The sequence below is a fragment of the Dendrobates tinctorius genome, unplaced genomic scaffold (assembly GCF_039654945.1).
Source record: "Dendrobates tinctorius isolate UK_male_01 unplaced genomic scaffold, ASM3965494v1 ptg000035l, whole genome shotgun sequence".
In the NCBI taxonomy this organism is placed as follows: Eukaryota; Metazoa; Chordata; class Amphibia; order Anura; family Dendrobatidae; genus Dendrobates; species Dendrobates tinctorius.
The window spans coordinates 68,924,406-68,946,392 of record NW_027361703.1 but is presented as its reverse complement, the minus strand read 5'-3'; the positions used below and the strand labels follow the sequence as shown (position 1 = coordinate 68,946,392).

The following is a 21,987-nucleotide window of genomic DNA, read 5'->3' as shown; positions in this document are numbered from 1 at the left end:
GAGGTCCTTCACGCTGAGCAGCCCTCTCTCCTGGAGAGCATCAAATCCCTCATAATACATGTGGTTTACTCCTCCATGGCTCCTTTCTCCCAGACCGCCTCCCTCTAGGAGGAGGAAGAAAGCTCTGATAGAATCTGACTCGGACGAAATTCAAAAATACCTCCAAAAAAATTTTTTTGGGATCAAAAGACAAAGCGGACACCAAGGTAGCAACAGAAAAAAAGATCCCTAAAACTTCACTTTTAATCAATATATAAAAACTAGACAATCCCAGTTCATATGGACTAGGGTAATAAACAACACCAGACACAGAATATTAAATACTACGGGCCACTAAACTCGCCCTAATAGGCCCTGGCAGTCCCTGCCTGGCCGCGGAGGTTGGCACCCTAATTGTAGACGATAGTGGCGCCCCCGCTCAACGTCGGTGACCATAATACACCCTAAAAAACCCTAGTCCACGGCGGGGATACACAGAAAAACACAACCACACAATAAACACCCGAAAAACCCTGGTGGAGAGACTGTATAACGTCTCTAAGATAATTAAAACTTATCTCGTACTAGAAACATGGGCAAATAAACCCACCCTAGATAGTATCTCTTAGTAAAAAATACTGATATATAGCAGCTTTTGTTAACTTATCTCGTAATGAAAAAGGCTTATGCTGCAAAAAGGGATAGACCAGATATACCCCCCCAAAAAAAGGGGGAAAAAAAAGAAAAAACGTTTAAACGTTTAAAAAGTGCAACCACAATAATGCACACAGCACTTCAGGTTAAATAACCACAAAAAATTGTATCCACCATATGGAAATTAGTGGCATATAAATGATATATATAAAACGCTTAGTGGACATAATAGTCCTACATATAGACAATAGCGTTGTAAGATTGATACTTATGGATGGCGGGGGCGCCACTATCGTCTACAATTAGGGTGCCAACCTCCGCGACCAGGCAGGGACTGCCAGGGCCTATTAGGGCGAGTTTAGTGGCCCGTAGTATTTAATATTCTGTGTCTGGTGTTGTTTATTATCCTAGTCCATATGAACTGGGATTGTCTAGTTTTTATATATTGATTAAAAGTGAAGTTTTAGGGATCTTTTTTTCTGTTGCTACCTTGGTGTCAGACGAAATTCAGTCCTCTGATAAAGAGGACGCTCGGGAGATTGAGGGTTCCTCTTCCACGTCCACCCCTAAAACCAGGGAACAAGAAATATCATTTGGTTCCGAGAATGTGGGTGAGCTAATCAGTATGGTTAAGAGCACCATAGAGGTGGAGGAGGAAGAAGTTAAATACACGGTACAGGACGAGATGTCGGGCTGAAACCCAAAGAAGGTGTCCTGTACATGACAACGTACAGACTCTGATCCTCCTTAAAAGGAGATGTGTGTGTGTGTGTGTATATATATATATATATATATATATATATATATATATATATATATATATATATATATATATATATATATATATATATATATAGAGAGAGAGAGAGATGTAGATCTATAGAGATATATATATATATATATATATATATATATATATATATATATATATATATATATATATATATATATACACACTCACTGGCCACTTTATTAGGTACACCTGTCCAACTGTGTGTTAAGACTTAATTTCTAATCAGCCAATCACATGGCGGCAACTCAGTGCATTTAGGCATGTAGACATGGTCAAGACAATCTCCTGCAGTTCAAACCGAGCATCAGTATGGGGAAGAAAGGTGATTTGAGTGCCTTTGAACGTGGCAAGATTGTTGGTGCCAGAAGGGCTGGTCTGAGAATTTCAGAAACTGCTGATCTACTGGGATTTTCACGCACAACCATCTCTAGGGTTTACAGAGAATGGTCCGAAAAAGAAAAAAAATCCAGTGAGCGGCAGTTCTGTGGCCGGAAATGCCATGTTGATGCCAGAGGTCAGAGGAGAATGGGCAGACTGGTTCGAGCTGATAGAAAGGCAACAGTGACTCAAATTGCCACCCGTTACAACCAAGGTAGGCAGAAGAGCATCTCTGAACGCACAGTGCGTCGAACTTTGAGGCAGATGGGCTACAGCAGCAGAAGACCACACTGGGTACCACTCCTCTCAGCTAAGAACAGGAAACTGAGGCTAAAATTTGCACAAGCTCATCGAAATTGGACAGTAGAAGATTGGAAAAACGTTGCCTGGTCTGATGAGTCTCGATTTCTGCTGCGACATTCGGATGGTAGGGTCAGAATTTGGCGTAAACAACATGAAAGCATGGATCCATCCTGCCTTGTATCAACGGTTCAGGCTGGTGGTGGTGGTGTCATGGTGTGGGGAATTTTTTCTGGGCACTCTTTGGGCCCCTTGGTACCAATTGAGCATCGTTGCAACGCCACAGCCTACCTGAGTATTGTTGCTGACCATGTCCATCCCTTTATGACCACAATGTACCCAACATCTGATGGCTACTTTCAGCAGGATAATGCGCCATGTCATAAAGCTCGAATCATCTCAGATTGGTTTCTTGAACATGACAATGAGTTCACTGTACTCAAATGGCCTCCTCAGTCACCAGATCTCCATCCAATAGAGCATCTTTGGGATGTGGTGGAACGGGAGATTCGCATCAGGGATGTGCAGCCGACAAATCTGCGCCAACTGTGTGATGCCATCATGTCAATATGGTCCAAAATCTCTGAGGAATGCTTCCAGCACCTTGTTGAATCTCTGCCACGAAGAATTGAGGCAGTTCTGAAGGCAAAAGGGGGTCCAACCCCTTACTAGCATGGTGTACCTAATAAAGTGGCCAGTGAGTGTGTGTGTATATATATATATATATATATATATATATATATATATATATATATATATATATATATATATATATATATATATATATAATATATATACGGACGTATGTGTGTGTGTGTGTATATATATATATATATATATATATATATATATATATCTATCCAATCCCTTTCAGGGCTCCTCCCAGCTCAAAGATCCAATGGATCAAGGAAAAATAAATATATTTGAGCGCTTATCAAGGAGGTCCTGGGACACCTCTACATATCGGCTAGAAGCTAATATGGCTATCACATGCCCTGTCTCTGTGATTACGCACAGACTCAGGGAACCTTAGGGGGAAAGATACCTGATGCCCTACCCCTACTGCAGAAAGCAACGAGGTTCCTAACCGATGCTTCTGCTGGCGGTCGCTAAACAACTTGAGAGGCTGGGACCAGGAAGACCAGCCTGTAATTCGCAGGTCTCAGGTAATTCTTTAATGCACCGGCTCTTCTAGGCTGAGCGTGACTGCTTTCACCAAGTCCGGGTAGCCGCAAAAGCGGCCGTCCTTTCTAACTCCTCTAGAGGAGTGCCCTGGTTAAAATCCTAAAGGAGGCGACTTATCTCCAAATGGTGCGCCATCCCCTTCCATGGCCACTATGGGTTCAAGCCTGTCCTGGATAACATCCTGGACGCCGCTTCGGACGAAAGGATGTCTTCCGAAACATAGAAATCGTAGGAGACGGATTTTTCGTCCCTCCTGTGGCCAAACCTCTGTCAACAGCTAATCTAAGCTGAATTTGCATGCCCTCATCAGATTACAGCCGCAAAGCAGTTGAGGCTGGGCCAGTACCGGCATGAGAGACTGGCGGGGAATCCCTGGTCCTGTTGACATACTCGGGAAGAGTATAGGGGGGGGGCAAGGGCAGGATCATCCTTGTCCCTAACCATCAACAGACCCCAGATAAGCAATGACGCCCGGTTGGGGGTCGTTTCTCGCTCTTTTTCACCCGCTGGCAGTCCATCTCCACAAATCTGTGGGTCCATCGTACCATATGAGATGGACTAAAAATTGGGTTCGAGTCCTTCCCCGTAATGCTTAGGGGTAACCTCCCTACAGCCTCCACACCTTCAGGGCTCCTTACCAAAGATCTGCTCCAGTAGAACGCGCGGGTGCCAAAGCGGGGGAAGGACACCGTCATTACGCACGTCCCTTCCTGGTGAGGAAGCTATCAGAGAAGAACTGAATCATCATAAACCTGAAACCATTTACCGAATCGGTCCGGTACAGGCAATTCAAAATTGAGTCAATCAGGGGCAGTTCCGCTCATCGGACAGAGCTGGGTAATGGCAACGGTAGAGCTGAAGGGTGCATATTACCATGTGCCAATCCATCCGACACGTATCTCTCAAAGATCATGGCGGAAGCAGTGATTTTCATCTGGCGCCAGGGGATAGGCGTTATCCCATATCTGGACGACTTCCTCTTCTCCATACCATCTATCTCATGTCAGAAGATGGACGTAGGAAAGACCCTGGGGATATTAAGATCCCTGGGTTGGATACCGAACCTGGTCTATCCCTCCACGAGAAGGAAGCTTCTGGGAGTTCTCTCGGACTCAAGGGGAAAGGCATCCTTCCTACCTATGGTTTGTCAGGTTGACCTTGTCCACCAAGAACCTGGTTCAGGACTAGCGGGCACTGACCCTCAGAGTCAATGTATGCTCTAGGTTCTCGGATCACATGCACCCAGGCGGTTTCTTGGGCTCAGGCCCACACCCAAATTCTACAAAGCCACGTGCTTTTACATTCCAGGATTCGCCTGGCCTACGCAGCTACAAATTCCATTGTCCTGAAGGATTCCCCCTCCCTGGTCAGGTTAAACCGGCCCTGAGGTGGTGGTTGAACTACTGAAATCTTCAGAAAGAGCCGGATTCAGCTTCCCCTGAAAACACTCCGCTCAGATGCCAGCCAACGAGGCTGGGGCGCAGTAGTAGAGAGATCCTATTTTCAGGGGCGATGGCTGCCGAGCATCAGCACAAGTTCCTCAAATCTGAGAGAACTGAAGGCGGTAGGGAAAGCGCTAAAAGACGTCATCATCGCTAATCCAAAATCGCCACGTCTGCATCTATTCGGGCAACATGACCACAGTGGCCTATCTCCAGCCAAGGGGGTACGAAGTACGCCGGCCTGGAGGCAATAGCAGCAAGGATAATCTCCTGGTCAGTGCGTCTGAAAGGATCAGACAACACCCAGGCAGATTTCCTCAGTCGAGAAGACGTTCATCCGGAGGAGTGGCGCCTGGACCAGACGGTATTCGTGTCCCTAGCCTCAAGATGGGGCGGAGGTGGACCTAGTCGCCAACAGTCAAAATGCGAAGACGGGTATTCGTCTCCCTCACCCACATGGACGGAGTGCAAGGAATAGGTGCCCTTCACCCATTGGTGGGATTCCAACCTCGCATATACCTGCCCACCCATACCGATGCGGGCAAAAAACATCTCAGGAAATCCACACGGACCGAGTTCCCACAATACTAATCGCCCCGCTGTGGCCCGGAAGAAGTGGTACAGTGCCCTACCTGCCATGGCCCAGGAAGGTCCTGGCTTCTGCCCCAAAAAGGGCGACCTCCTTCACCATGGTCCTCTGCTACACCCAGATGTAGGCAAAGGGAACCTGGCAGTATGGTTATTGGGGCCGAATTCCTAAGAGCCAAATGGCTCTCGGATAGGGTAATCCAAACCCTTCAGGAAAGCCAAAAACCAATAACCAAGGACATCTATGCCAAGGTCTGGGAAAGGTTTACGCCCTGGTGCTCTCCAGGCACCCCTGATCCCTTCCATCTCAGTGCAGCACAGACCCTAGATGTTTACAAAAGGTCTGGAACAGAGCCTTATCCCCAGCACACTAAAGGTATAAATATCAGCTCTTAGCACCTTTTTTGATCTTGACCTGGCCAGCCACCGCTGGATCCTACGGTTTATGGCTTCGGCAGCCGGGATTCGTCCTATACTCCGCAGTCAGGGGCCTCCTTGGGATCTCAACACCGTGGTCAAACCTAAGATCCATTTGAGCCTCCAGATTCCTTGACCATGGAAACCTAATCCTTTAACCGTCCTCTTAGTCGCAATTACTGCGGCTAGACGTATAGGAGAATTGCAGGCCCTGTCAATTCAAGAAGCTTACCTTGCAATCATTACAGATAATATCTTGAGATTAGATCATGCCTTTCTACTCAAAATTTCATAGGGATCAGGACATTGTACTGTCCTCATTCGGCCCAAGCTCTTCCAACCCTAAGGAAGAGACCTTCCACACTCTCGACATTTGCAGAGTGGTCCTGTCTACCGACAATAGAGTGAAGCCTAGCGGATTCACCAGAATTTATTCATCCAGTTCTCAGGACGAAATAAGGCAAGAAGGCGTCAAAGAACACGATCGCGATTTGAATCACACAATCTATCTGCCTGACTTGCGCATCACAGAAGCTGGCTCCACCCGCCTCACTGAGGGCACATTCTACCCATGCGATAGCAACATCATGAGCAAAAAAGGGGAATGCTTCATCAGAGCGGATATGCAGAACCGCCCCTGGTCGTCCATCCACATGTTCACCAGGCGTTACAGGCTAAATTTCAATGGGGATTTAACGATTTCCCCCCCCCCCCCCTAGAGAAATTAGCTGTTGGTATTACTCCGATGTAGCTGTTGTGGAAGGTGACTAGAGAAAATAGAATTAGACTTACCGGTAATTCGGTTTCTAGGAACCTTCCACGACAGCACTAATTTCCCTCCCTATCTGATATTCTTATTGGATCATTCCTGCACTTTGGTGGTAACTGTTCATACTTGTGTCCAGAAAAACACTGGTAGTTGCAGGAAGGGCAGCGGTATTAAACCTCTTCCTGTTCCTGTCCCCTATTAGGGCGGGGAAGGCATCCTCCGATGTAGCTGTCATGGAAGGTTCCTAGAACCCGAATTACCGGTAAGTCTAATTCTATTTTCCGGTGCATTATGTGCGGATCAGTTTTTCAATAGTGTGTAAATGTGCAGTAGTAAGAAGATTGTTATACAGGATGTATATTTTGTGTTGTGCTCTTGTTAAGCAGTTATAATGACTAATATGTTCAGTTTATTCCTCCTATGTTAAATGATGCACAGTGATAATTTTTCCTCTCATCTCTTGCACTAAAATGGTTTATTTATTTTTTTTTTTTTTGAAACTCCTAAAATTAATTATGCACCACTTTCAAAAGTACTTCTAGTTAGCAAGAAGTGAAAAATTTCACCTGGTTTGCTGATGCATCAGTTTATATAATACAATTTTCAAATCATGTCTCCTTATCTCTTAAAAAGGAACCTGTCCTCAGGTTTTCTGTTATTAAACTGCTGTGAGCACATTATGTGCCTCCTAATTGGGATTCTAATGATCCCTGCCATGCACCTCTGACACGTGGTATACCAGTAAAACTTACAGTGAATGGTGTATAAAGCTCATCTTTAGCATTATGTCAGGCTGGAATGATGCAGAAAACCAATAGTTAAGATGCTAACTAGGAGTAATAAAGTGCTGCCAGCAGATTAATAAGCGGGGAAACCTGACATTCTGCAGATCGATGATGATGGGCTGGGCCCCGAGATCCCTATCAATTGCTCAAATAGTCTTTCTGACACATGCAACTTGCCAGATATACGTGCGCCACTTCTAAGACTGAGCTTCTTCAAAGCTACATCTTGGTTCAGTAGAACCTCTGAGCATGTTATCAATAATGGAGTAAGGGCTCATAACCTGATCTGGCAAAACCAAACCCTCGTCGTTGCAATTTATTTTTTTTGACTAGCATGACTACGGTATATAGAAAATGGTTTAATGTAAGCCTTGTTTTATTTTAAAGATGGTGATACCAGTGCAACAGAAAGTTGCGATGAAGTTCCTATGGAGCTGTATACTGCTTGCCAGCACACGCCTACAACTCTTACTCTTACTGCCACCAGAGTAACAAAAGTCAATGACAAAAAAAGAAAGAAAAGCGGAGAAAAGGATCAAAATGCAAAGTCAAAAAAGGTAAGCATTTAAAATTAAAATATTGGTTTCTTATCTTTTTATTTCTTGAAAATTGACAACTTTGAATGTTAAGACCTTTTAATCCAGATAGTCATACTACACAAAATAGTTAATAACATTTACCTTATTTTTACCTTGTATGAACACTATTTGTCAAATGTTCTATTTTGGTAGGATGATGGAAGGTTGAAAGAAAAATGTAAATATGGCTACAAAAGTTTTAAAGAAAATTTACAAAACTTATTTTTTTTAATGTATTTTGTTCAATAATTCTAGACCAGTCTATAGTCTTTTCTCCTTTGTTTGCTCATGTTTCATGATAATAGGTCCATGTTAGTCTTCTACATACACACATGGCCGACACGTCTGACAGAAGTCATTTTTTCATGATTATTATTGCCATGTGTTTTCGGCATATGGGTTTTTAGTACCCTTCACATGCACAGAATGATGACCTACAGTACCTTCTCTGCAAAATGTGATATATCTGCACAGTATGACTCTCCAACAGTGACCCCAACACGGTATGATAGCCCCTTGTTCCCCACACACAGTATGATGAGGCAGCATAGTCCTCCCTCCTATTGTGATGCCACCACATCCCTCGACACAATATAATGGTCCCACACAGCCCTCCATACAGTATGATGGCCCCTGGGTACAGTATAGGTACCTATTCAGTTTTTAAGTGGTCAAATGTGACTGATTCCATAATATGGGCATACAGGTCATAGAATGCTGGGGAGTGTGATCCCTGTATGCCTAATATAAGATGCCTTGTTGCTGATATATCCTCTTTTATCACTTTATATAAGTGACTTCTTCCAGGCTCTGGCGAGGATGCTGCCTGGAAAATTACTCTGCCTCCAGAGCTTATTCTACATGTAGGCTTCATTGTCAGTGTGTCACATGTAGCCAACACAGAACAGGAGAAATTGTTTGCAAGATTACAGATTTTTGTTTGATTTCTCTATCGCTTCATTGGGGGACACAGGAAACCATAGGTGTATGCTGCTCCAACTAGGAGGCTGACACTATGCACAAGAAAAAGTTAGCTCCTCCTCTGCAGTATACACTCCACCTACTGGCACTAGGTTAATCAGTTTTAGCTTAGTGTCAGTAGGAGGTGAACATGGGTCTTTCACTAGACCCATATCTACCTCATTTTCCAGTACAGTCTCTCATTTTTTCATGTGGATCTTCTACCTCTGGAGGGATACAGTGTGAATAGTCTCAACTGTACTCCCACATAGAGACTGAGTACGACGTGTACTGCCACCCCGTATCCTCATATGTCTAGTCAGCAGGACCCCAACCCCTAACAGTGTTTAGGTGATTCGATCCAGCCCCCCCGTCTCCTACCCACTCGCCCACCAGAGCCTCTCTGTTTTAGGAAGAGTGGACGTCCCGCAATACAGGAATTTCGGACACCTGACATTTACAGGATGGAGAGGTGCATCTTTTTCCCTCTTTTACCCAGATTCCTTCCTAAGGTGACGAGGGAAAGTTCCACATAAGGATTCAAGTAAAGAAGATAAAGGGATGAAGACAGAAGGAAGATGCTCAGTGTTTCTCGTTCGCCTTATTGGGGGACACAGAGACCATGGGTGTATGCTGCTGCCACTAGGAGGCTGACACTATGCACAAAAAAAGTTAGCTCCTCCTCCGCAGTGTACACCCCACCGACCGGCAGGAAATTCCTCAGTTTAGCTTAGTGTTGGTAGGAGGTGGATACGGGTCTTTCTTAGACCCTTATCTACCTCGTGCGTCGTTTTTTCTTTCAGATTATCCGGAGGGATGCAGAGTGAAGAGTCACATCTGGAGTCCCACAAAGAGACTGAGTACGGCGTGTACTGCCACCCCGTATCCTCATAGGTCTCTACAGCAGGACCATGAGCCCCCTAACACGGATGTGTCAGGCGATCCAGATGGACCTCGTTTCCCGTCTCCCACCCACTCGCTTACCAGAGCCTGTCGGACGCATGAGGCGCAGATACTCTTCTACAGGAATGACAAAACACGCTGGATGAAGGTACCTTTATTCACAGGTTACATCAGAGACGGATCAGGCAGGGTAAGTATGAGGCCCCGAGTCCCATTCTCCTCAGCAGCTCCAGACACGGATCCTTCGGGAGCGGTCGCTGTGGCAGTGCTGCGACGCCTCCGCGCCTCCCGGCGGCCGCCGCATTTAATTCAGGACCCGGCTTGTTATCGGCCTGTTCTGCCGCAACTTCGCCCCCACTGCATTCCTAGGCGGGTTTTTCTCCCGCCCGGCCCCAGCGATCCTCGGGAGCGGTCACCGCGGCAGTGCTGCGGGGCCTCCACGCTGACAGGCGGCCGCCACATCTAATCCAGGCCCCAGCTTCATCTTGGGCCTTGTCCTGAATCGCGGCCACTCCCCCTGCCTTCTTTCTCGGGCGGGCTTTCCTCCCGCCCGCTTTAAGCCCGCCCACCGCCTTCTCCCCTCACTCTAGGTCTCCCTGAGACGGCGCTATCTCCACCCACTCCCAGTCTGGCTATTCCATAGGATGGCACCATTTTTAGCATCGGCGGTTAGCCCCGCACATCTTCTTCCTCGGTCTCTGCAGGGAAGCGCGCGCTTCCTGCTCTGTTCTCAGGCTGCCGCCATTTTCGCAGCCTGTCAGCCGGACGCTGTCCTATCTGCCGTGCCCCCTGCAAGCCCAGACGAGCCGTGCACCTTCATTTGCTGGAAGCTGCGATAGGACACCGGACTGTGAGTAGCTCTGCGACTGCAGACTGACACCCTCCTCTGCCTCCTGTCCCCCAAACTTCCGGTACTGCTTCAGTGACTGTCCGTCAGTATGTCTAATTCTAAGTCTGACCGCTCTCGTCCTCCTGCCTCCTCTTGCACCTTAGTCAAGTACTTTGCGTGCTCTTCTTGCAATCGCAAACTTCACTTAGGTCAGTCCACTCCCCTCTGCCTAGACTGCAGCAATCCGATTCAGCCCGACGCCGTCCAGGAGCCATCTACTGCTCCATGAGAGAGTGAACCCCCCCATTCCTAGCTTGGCTCTGTCTCTATCACAATCAGTGGCAGACCTCACCAAGGTGTCTCAGTCCCTAGTAGCTGTTCTCGATAAGTTGCCCCTGGTCACTTCTGCAGGGTCCAGCAGGTCTCAAGAGATTCCATTTGAGCCAGCCAGTGTTAGTCGCAAAAGACCCAGGCAGGATCTCCAGCTGGAATCCTCTCCTTGTGCCATCTCATCGCATAGTCCTGAGCAGCCTCCCTCCCGGGCCTTCTCTCCCGAGTCAGGTGAAGCGTTCTCGGACAGGTCATCTGAGGGGATTTTAGAGCTGGATTCGGACCAGGATGCGAATATGAAGGTTACGGTGCAGGACCTCATTGCAGCGATTCACCATACCTTCGACATTGACTCCCCTGCGAAATCCTCAGATCAGGAGGTTTCGTTCAGACGGGCGAAAACACCCTCCAGGGTATTTCCTTTCCATTCCGAGTTTGGAAAGATTTTTACCAAGGAAAGAGAAGATCCGACCAGACGCTTTCAAAGAGGAAAGCGTTTCGGCGTGCTGTACCCATTTGCCAAAGAGCTCACGGACAACTGGTCTGCTTATCCCTCGGTGGACCCACCCGTGTCCAGACTTTCTAATAACACGGTTCTCCCGCTTTCAGATGTGGAGTCTTTAAAGGATTCTAATGATAGGATTATAGAATCCCTAGCAAAGTCTGCCTTTGAAGCGGCTTCAGCGGCGGTATGTCCAATCTTTGCTTCATCTTGGGCAGCAAAGGCCATAGCTACTTGGGCAGAGGATCTTTGTAAGGGCATCCTAGATAAAGCACAACCAGAGCGATTGGCCGATCTCTCCAATCAGATCTCCCATACGGGGGATTATCTGCTTTCTGCTGGATGCCGCATCCTGCGCGGTTCAGGCGTCAAGCAAGGTAGTAGCAATCCGACGTACGACTTGTCTTCTAAGAAGTCTCTTACTAATCTGCCTTTTCAGGGAGTGCGCCTCTTTTGATCCCAATTGGATCAGATTATTAAGGACACCACCGGAGGCACGAGTTCCCTCGTCCCTCAGTTGAAGCCTCGCAGACCCCCACTAAGGCGTCAGTTTCGTCCCTTTCGGGCTTTCCGCCGTTTCAATACGGCGGAGAACCCTTCCAACCAACAGAGACCGCAGGCACGTCAGGATAGAAAGAAGTTTTCTTTCTAACCCACCCCCTTTTGGCGATCACACACTTCCCAGGGCAGACCATCCAGATCCAGATCTGGACGGTCCACATCAGCATGACTATCGTCGGACTTCCGAGGGTCCCTTCCAATTGGGAGGTCGACTCCTCTTCTTCAGAGACGTCTGGCTGGCCTCAGTGGAGGACGCTTTGGTCGGGGAGGTTGTATCGTCAGGATACAAGATAGAGTTCGTTTCTTGTCCGCGAGATCGTTTCTTCGAATCCCGCCCATCCAAAAGATCCAGCCTTGATCCTGGGGTTCTTTACAACCATCGCCTCTCTCCTCAGTTCCGGGGTGATTGTGCCCGTTCCCGAGGCGGAGCGTTTCACAGGGTTTTATTCGAACCTCTTTGTGGTGCCGAAAAAAGACTGGGCGGTCCGACCAATCTTGGATCTCATGCTACTCAACAAAAGACTCTCTTGTTGTGGTTCAACAAAAGGGTCCGCCTCCGCCACTTCCGGATGGAGTCGGTTCGTTCGGTAATCGCTTCCATGGAGGAGCAGGAATTCATGTGTTCAATAGACATCCAAGATGCCTATCTACATGTTCCCATATTCTCCGGACATCAGAAGTTCCTGCGGTTTGCGATTCGCCAGGAACATTACTAGTTCGTCGCGCCACCGCACCCAGAGTCTTCACGAAGATCATGGCTGCGTTCATGGCCTTGTTGAGGAACAGAGGTCTCGTCCTTTTTCCGTACCTCGACGACATTCTGATCAAAGCTTCCTCTTTTCAACAGGCTCGCCTAAGTCTGACGATCGTCTTAGACACTCTTTCCAATTTCGGGTGGATCGTCAACATGAAAAAGTCCTGTCTGGTTCCTACTCATCGGCTTGTATTTCTGGGCCTACTGTTCGACACTCGTCGTTCAAGGGTCTTTCTCCCACAAGAGAAGTTTCTTTCCCTGCAGCAGGATGTACGATCGCTGCAGATCACACGATTTCCGTCCCTCCGAACAACCATGAGGGTCCTGGGAAAGATGGTGGCGGCGATAGAGGCAGTTCCCGTTGCCCAATTTCACGCCAGACCTCTCCAACACGCCATCCTGTCGAGGTGGAACAGGTCGGCTCTGTCCCTGGATCTTCCTGTTCGTCTTTCACGCCTGATCAAACGGTCACTCAACTGGTGGTTGACGTCACCTCTCATTTCCTTGGGACGGTCATTTCTTCCCATTCACTGGCAGATTGTAACAACGGATGCCAGCCTCCTCGGCTGGGGGGCAGTGTTCCGCAATCAGTGTTCAGGGTCGATAGTCGTCTCAGGAATCATCTCTGCCGATCAACGTCCTAGAGATACGAGCGATTCATCTGGCTCTCGTTCACTGGGAGAGGCTCCTCAGGGGCCTGCCTGTCCGGATTCAGACAGACAATGCCACAGCGGTGGCATATGTCAACCGCCAAGGAGGGACACGGATTGTCTCAGCCCTAGCAGAAGTGTCCAAGATTCTTCATTGGGCAGAGGTTTCCGTGCCGACAATTTCTGCGGTATACATTCCCAGCGTAGACAACTGGGCCGTCGATTTTCTCAGCTGCGAGGGTCTCGCGGCGGGAGAGTGGTCCCTACATCCGGAGGTGTTTCATCTGCTCTGCCGTCGATGGGGAACCCCGGACGTAGATCTGCTGGCGTCTCACCTCAACAGGAAAGTCCCACAGTTTGTATCCAGGTCTCGAGACCCTATGGCAGTGGGCGCCGACGCTCTGGCCATTCCTTGGTCGCAGTTCCAACTCCCCTACCTGTTTCCTCCCCTGCCTCTTCTTCCCAAACTGTTGAAGAAGATCAAAGCAGAAGGAATCCCAGTCATTCTCATCGCCCCGAATTGGCCCAGAAGGTCTTGGTTCGCGGACATTGTCAATCTTCTCGCGGACAGCCCCTGGAAGCTTCCAGACAGGGCAGATCTGCTGTCTCAAGGCCCGATTTGCCACCCCAATTCTCGGTCGCTCAATTTAGCGGCGTGGCTGTTGAGACCAAGGTTTTGAAACGTGCAGGATTTTCTGATCGAGTAATACATACCATGATCCGAGCCAGAAAGCCATCATCTTCCAAAATTTATTACCGCGTCTGGAAGGCCTATTTCACTTGGTGCGAGGCCAGTGACATCGCGCCCATGTGCTTTTCGCTCCCTTCGGTTCTGGCGTTTCTTCAGGCAGAGCTGGATGCGGGGCTTGCCCTCAGCTCTTTGAAGGGTCAGGTTTTGGCGCTGTCCATTTTATTTCAGAAGACGTTGGCCTCCCGTCCTCAGATCAAGACCTTTCTTCAAGGTGTGGCTCACACGGCTCCTCCCTTCCGAGTGCCCGTAGATCCTTGGGATCTTAATCTGGTTCTCGAGGTTCTGCAGGGTCCTCCTTTTGAACCTCTCAGGGATGTTTCCCTTTCTCTCCTTTCTTGGAAGGTAGCCTTTCTGGTGGCCATCACTTCCATCCGGCGCGTGTCGGAATTGGCGGCTCTTTTTTGCCGTTCCCCTTTTTTTTTGGTACTCCACCAGGATAAGGTAGTTCTGCGGCTTCCCCTCTCTTTCCTTCCTAAGGTGGTGTCCTCTTTCCACTTCAATGAGGATATTGTTCTTCCGTCCTTCTGTCCTCGAGTCCAACTCATCCTCGGGAGCGGTCCTTGAACAAGCTGGATGTGGTCAGGGCCATGAGTCTATCTATCCAGGACGACTTCCTTGCGAAAGACAGTCTCTTTTCATCATTCCAGATGGGGCGCGGAAAGGTCACCCAGCTTCAAGGGCCACTATTGCTCGCTGGATCAGATCGGCAATCTTGGAGGCCTACCGAGTTAAGCATCGAGTGGCTCCTCCAGGGATCAGAGCGCACTCTACCCGGGCAGTGGGTGCCTCCTGGGTGGTACGCCACAGGGCTTCCGCGCTGCAGCTTTGCAAAGCTGCAACCTGGTCTTCGGTTCACACGTTTGTGAAATTCTACCAAGTCCACACCTACGCTTCGGTAGGAGGATTCTGCAGGCGGCGGTGGTGAGTCCGCTGGCCTGATGGAAGTTTGTTTTCGCACCCCAGGGACTGCTTTGGGACGTCCCATGGTCTCTGTGTCCCCCAATAAGGTGAATGAGAAAACAGGATTTTTTGGGTTGCTTACCGTAAAATGTATTTCTCGGAGCCTTCATTGGGGGACACACCACCCTCCCATGTTCTGCAACTCCGATTATGTTTGTTGGTTGAAAACAGGACAACTCAACTGTAAACAATCTATTCTGTTACTTCTCCTACTGCTTTCTCACTAACTGAGGAATTTCCTGCCGATCGGTAGGGTGTACACTGCGGAGGAGGAGCTAACCTTTTTTTTGTGCATAGTGTCAGCCTCCTAGTGGCAGAAGCATACACCCATGGTCTCTGTGTCCCCCAATGAAGGCTCCGAGAAACAGATTTTACGGTAAGCAACCCAAAAAATCCTGTTTTTCTCCAAAACCCTCACTTTATTTCTACGGCCTTAGGCATTGTGGTTCTTTTGAGATCAATGTGACCGCTACCCTTTGTTCCCCTATGGATTGGGGCACTGGGTTACCTTTTACTATGCTTTTAGGGCCTTTGTGCCGTTCCCCCCTGTTTCGGCGGTCACCGGCTTTACTCTAGGTCCTGACTTCCCTTGGGCCTAGTCTCGGTGTTTGCTCCACCACCCTTCTTCTCAGCACTTCGGACGGGCTTTTCTCCCGCCCGTCGCTTCCACACTTCTTCCTGCACGTTGCGGTTAGCTCCGATCACTCCTCCCGACTTCACCAGAAAAACTCTGCAATCATCGCCATCTTTCTCCTCCTGGACCCAGCAGATAGCTCCACACCTTCTTTCGGCCCCAGAGAGAGGGCTTTTTTCCTTCAGCGTTTGCCTACTCTTCTGCAGAGCTCGCTTTTACTCTGCTGGTTCTTTGCATCCTTCTTGCGGTCACCATTTTCCGGCTTGCGGATCCGGATGGTGACTTTTCCCTGCACGACCTGCATCTTCTCTGCCCATCATCGCACGGCAGCCCTCTACAGCCTGGAAGCAGACTATGGGACATCTGCATCTTAGTGTGAGTAGCTCTGCAGACTGACATTCTCTTCTTGCCCCTAACCTTCGGGCATCAGTTAGTGGGTCTAATCATGTCTAATCCTAAGGCTATGTGCACACACTGCGGTTTAGACCACAGCGGATCTGCAGCAGTTCTGCAGACAGTGTACAGTAGCATGTAAGTCTGAGATTTACATTCTGCTGTGCACATGCTGCGGATTTTTAACTGTGGATAAGCTGCGGTTTTGAATCCGCAGAAAGAAATGACATGTCACTACTTTTCTGCAGATTGTGCTGCGGTTTACCTTCTCCTCCATTGTAGAGGTGAGAAACCGCAGGTCATTTTACCTGCAGTTTTACCTGCGGTTCCGCAGATAAAAATCCACAGATCAATCTGCAGCTGTGCACATAGCCTTAAGGAGAGCTTTCCCATCCTCCTGCTTCCTCTTCTTCCTCTGCTCTTATCAGACACTGTATGCTCTTCGTGTAAATGCAAGATCCTTTCAGGTCAGTCCTCTCCCCTCTGTCAGGACTGCAGCAATCCCCCCTTTGCCCACCACCCGTAAGAGATCCAGGCAGGCACGTAATTCTAGTTCCTCTTCCTGCTCCATCCGGTCTGCCTCTTCCCGATCCTCCTCTCCCGAGTCAGGTGAGGTGGTCTCGGCCCTGGATTCTGACCAAGCCTCTAATATGAGAGACATGGTCCAGAGCCTCATTGTGGCGGTCAGCCAGACCATTAGCATTAAGGATACGTCTACGGAACCCGCCGAACAGGTGGTTTTGTTTAGACTGTCAAAGCCAGCTCCCAAGGCCTTTTCCCCACATAAATAATTTGAGAAGGTACTTGCCAGGGAAAGGGAGAATCCGACCAGACACTTCCAAAGAGGGGAGCACTTCGGCATCCTATATCCCTTCGCCTCTGAGCTCACTGCTATCTGGACAGCCTCTCCAACTGTGGACCCTCCAGATTCCTTACTGTCCACCAACACAGTCCTCCCGCTTACAAATGGAGTATCCCTCAATGACTCCAATAACAGGATCATAGAATCTTTTGCAAAGTCAGCCTTTGAAGTGGCCGCTTCTACATTGTGCCCAGTCTTTGCCTCTACTTGGGTGTCAAAGTCCATAGCTGTATGGGCTAAACAACTTGATCAGGGCATTCTTGCTGGAGCTCGACTGGAAGAATTGGCCGACCTTGCGGAACAGATTTCTCATGCAGGGAAGTACATGGTACCTGCCTCCCATGACGCAGCTTCATGTGCGGCTCAGGCGTCCAGCAATATTGTGGCCATCCATTAGACTATTTGGCTTAAGGCCTGGCAGGCGAACTTATCTTCAAAGAAGTCCCTTACTAGCTTGCCTTTTCACGGTTCCCCTCTGTTTGGCTACAAGTTGAACCATATTATTAAGGAGGCCACTGGGGGGTGGGGGACGAGTTCCCTCATTCCTCAGTCCAAACCTTGCCAGCCTCCTTTGAAGCGGCAGTTTCGGTCGTTTCGCTGCGATGGAGGATTTTTCCCGTCAAGAGGCCACAGGCTCGCCAGGATACGAAAATGGTTTCCGTTAAATCCACCCCTTCCTGGCGTCCCCGTATCGTGCAGGGTAGATCTTCCAGACCTGGTCTACCTCCGCATGACTCATCTCAAGATCCCAGGCTGAGTGGTTGTCACCGGTTTTTCAGAGACGTCTAGCTCTCCACAGTGGAGGACGCATGGGTCAGGGAGATTTATCCTCTGGATTCAAAATAGATTTTGTTTCTTGGCCCGGAGATCGATTCTTCGAATCCCATCCTCCAAGAGATGCTTCTCTGGTTCTGGGATTCTTAGCGTCCGTTGCCTCTCTTCTCAGTTCAGGGGTCATTGTTCCCGTTCCAAACCAGGAACGTTTCACAGGATTTTATTCGAACCTATATGTGGTGATGAAAAATAATGGCTTGGTTAGACCCATCCTGGATCTAAAGTTAGTGAACAAAAGGGTCCGACTGCGACATTTCAGGATGGTATCCCTTCGTTCACTAACTGCTTACATGGAGGCACAGGAGTTCCTGTGCTCCATAGACATCCAGGACGCCTATCTTCATGTCCCTATCTTCTCAGGGCATCAAATTTCTGCGTTTTGTGGTGCAGCAAGACCATTTTCAGTTTGTCGCCCTCAGGGCTGTGGAGTTGGTAAGCCAAGCCTCTGACTCCAACTCCTCAATTTCCATGACACCGACTCCAACTCCACCAAAATGGGCTCCGACTCCATAGTCTTGGTTGCCCTGCTGTTCGGGCTCACAACCGCTCTCAAGGTTTTCACACACATCATGGCGGCGTTCTCTTTGAGCTCTGCTGTATTGTAAAAATATAGAGGAACCTGCAGATGTCGGGTATAATCACACACTGCTCTGCAGTGAGATCAGGAGACCAAAGAGTGGCCATCACTGGTAACCATTTCACTTCACACTGGTAAGTGCCACTTCATGTAAAATAAGCTCTGGAGGCAGAGTTGTCTTCCAGTCAGCGTCCGCCGCAGAGACTGGAAGAGGTCGCTTATATAAAGGGATAAAAGATGATATATCAGCAACAAGGCATCTGATATGAGACATGCAGGCATCACTCTTGTCAGCAGTCTATAAACCTGTATGACCATATTAATAGTTTAGATTGGTCAAATGTGGTCACAGATTCCCTTTAAAGCGAACCTGTCTGCAGCATTCTGCTCAGTAAGCTACCGACGCTGTCAGGTTGGTGCCAATATACTGATTAAAATGATATCTTGGTTGCTGAAAACCATCTTGTGGTTGTTCTAATCTTTATTTGTAGTTTTCAGTTAATGAGATTCTGGTGCTTTGGGGTAGCCTTTATACGGGACTTTGTGGTGCTCTGCTTACATATTCATCTGTATGGCTTCTGACAGGTCACTGAACCTTCAATGACCTGCCCCCTATTTTACATACTATGGTGGGTTTAGAAAAAAGAAAATTACAGTGAGCAAAATGGCGGTGGCACGTGTCCAGCATCATGCCTATAATATTTCCCGGTAAAGAAAAATGGTGGCACTAGTTCAGTATCTATCGCGTTCCAATAGATGCAACTGTGCAAGCGCTGCCGGTGCCATTTTTGCTAGGAGAAAAAATTGGCTGAAGTAAAATGGCAGCGACACTTGCTCTGTAGCATCATAACATGATTGATGCTACTGTACATGTGCTGGTGCCGTTTTGATGAAGGTAATTTTTTTTTTTTTTTTATAACCCAACTATATTACAGGCATAATGCTTTACGTGCTACTGTGCAGAAGCCGGCGCCATTTTGATCAATATCATTTTTTTTCCCCCCTAAATCCACCATAGTATGTGCATAGTATATAGTAAAATTAGGGGACAGGTCACTGAAGGATCAGTGACTTGTCAGAAGCCCTTAGGCCAGGTTCACATATCGTTAACACAGCCCGTTCAACGCATAGTGTTAATGGACTGCTTTAACGCTATAGGATAATGCGATATGCTATAACGCTAGCGCTGATTCATTAGCGCTAGCTTTGACTGAGCCTCAGACGCTGCAGCCCGCGTCCGAGGCTCCATCAGTGAATGACGGCACATCGCGAACGTGTGCTGCTTTATGGCGTGTGTCGCGATGCTCCACTAATGGGGGGGTCAATGACTGTTACACCGCGTTATACCGTGGTGTAACAGTCACGTTAAACGGATTGCCATAACGTAGTGTGACCCCAGCCTTACAAATGAATATGTAAGCAGAGTACCACATAAAGCCCCGCCCACAGGCCACCGCAAAGCACCAGAATATCAATAACTAAAAACTACAAATACAGCTTAAACAACAACCACAAGATGGATTTGATCAACCATGGTTAAAGCAATTGTGAGACCTATAACCCAAAGTGATATTTTAAAAACTACAGCCTTCACCATATTCAAAAAGCTGTCAGATTGTTTAACCCTTCAGTTGCTTTTCAGGAATTAATGCAAAGTGCAATGACAGGAATTAAAATGTATATATTTTTACCACTATAAAGTGTCGCTAACATCTGAACAGGCCTTTTTTTGCTGGCAGACTCTAAGGCCATTACTTTACCATGGCAACCATCAAGACCGCACTCAATCTGCTCGGTACACACTCTGCTAACCATTTAGATACTGCTGTCACTATTGACAGCAACATGTAAGGGGTTTAAATGGCCAGAGTTGGTGCTGACACCGATTGACTGATGCAGCAGGGTATTGGCTATAGTGCACATCGGACATCTGCTTTGGTTTAACCCGTTGGGGAAAACTGATAATATAACTCAGGTCAGTAAAAAAGCCTTTTGGTGGTCATTAAAGGGAATCTGTAACTAGGTTTTTGCTATTTAATCTGAGATGAGATTAAATATTAAGTATTCTTTGTTACGACCACTGTTAGGCTATGTGCACACGGTGCGGATCCTCCTGCGGATTTTACTAAATCCGCAGGTCAAATGACCTGCATTTTTCCGGCGGATTTAGTTCATTTTTTGTGCGGTTTTACTGCCGTTTTTGTGCGGTTTTCCACCTGTGGCTTTTAGAATGGAGCAGGTGAAAAACAGCAGCAAAACCGCACAAAAGAAGTAACATGCTACTTTTTTTATTCCGCACGAAATCTGCGCGGAAAAATCCGCAGCATGTGCACAGTGGGGTTTTTTTTTTTTTTTTTTTTTTTTTTTACATAGCCAATAATGGTACTGTACATCACCTGCAGTTCTCCTGCGGATCCGCAGGGCCAAATCCGCTGCGGATCCGCAGCAGAATCCGCACCGTCTGCAGTCATATAGTGACAGTTGCCAGTGGTCGTAACCATGGATACCTAAGGTCCTGCAATGCCTGCACATGAGAAAAGAGACATAGCGAATCAGAAAAACTACTCTATTTGTAATTGGAGAGATTTGCTAGTATCATTATACCTACTACATATTGGGATAGGATCTTGGAGATGGTAATACCTCTTATTGACTGCTAATACATCTTTTTACTGACTGAGATATAGGAGAATAGCATCCCCCGTACAGGTGACAATCCAGCAGCTGTCGTCTATAGCTGACAACTTGCTGCATTAGCTACAATCAGTGTTTGCACTGTCCATATCTGTTTAACCCCTTAGGTGCTGCTGTAAATGGTGACTACATCATATAAATGGGTAACCGTGTGGGGCCTCCCTCTTTATCCCCAATGGCACGCTGAGATCGTGATTGTATGGTCCTAACGTTCGCCATGGCAATTCACGACCAAATAGTGGCCGTAGAATCTGCCGTCTATACTGACCTGTTAATTTATTTATTTTACTCATTTTATGTAGCACCATTAATTCCACAATGCTTTACAGACATTGGCATTGTCCCCGATAGGGCTCACAGTCTAAATTCCCTATCAAGTATGTCTTTGGAATGTGGGAGGAAACCGGAGTACCCGGAAGAAACCCACGCAAACACAAGGAGAACATAGACTCCTTGCATATGTTGTCCTCGGTGGGATTTGAAGCCATGACCCCAATGTTAGTGACATATAGGAGGTAAAAGTAAATTTTTCTTTCCGGTCATGTCACTTTGCATTAATTCCTGAAAATCATTTCAAAAGTAAACTATCTGACAGAAGTTTTCAATATATCGGTGTTGCTTTTAAAATGGTATCACTTTTGGGGGTTTCCCCATATAAAGGACCGTCAAAGTCACTTCAAATCTGGATAGGTCCCTAAAAAAATAAGTTTTGTAAATTTCCTTAAAAAATGACCTGCTACATTTTTAAACCTCCTAAAATGCTAACCGTATTAAAGAACATTTTACAAATGGTTCTGATTTACAGCAGACGTGGGGGAAATGTTAGTTACTAATGTTTTTGTGTGGTACTATTTTGATGAAGGTAATTTTTACTGTACCCTACAATATTATATGAATAACTCGATATATGCTACTGCGTCGACAC

The 21,987-nt window shown here is 47.5% G+C and overlaps 1 protein-coding gene across 6 annotated transcripts in view; it reads left to right on the top strand.

Annotated features, from left to right (window-relative positions):
* KMT2E (lysine methyltransferase 2E (inactive)) overlaps positions 1–21,987 on the top strand; it is a 240,329-nt gene that overhangs the window by 72,311 nt on the left and 146,031 nt on the right. For all 6 annotated transcript variants that reach the window (XM_073573622.1, XM_073573625.1, XM_073573624.1 and 3 more), the window contains one exon: positions 7,678–7,847. In XM_073573622.1, the coding sequence (XP_073429723.1) occupies positions 7,678–7,847 (170 nt within the window). The remainder of the gene's footprint in view (positions 1–7,677; positions 7,848–21,987) is intronic.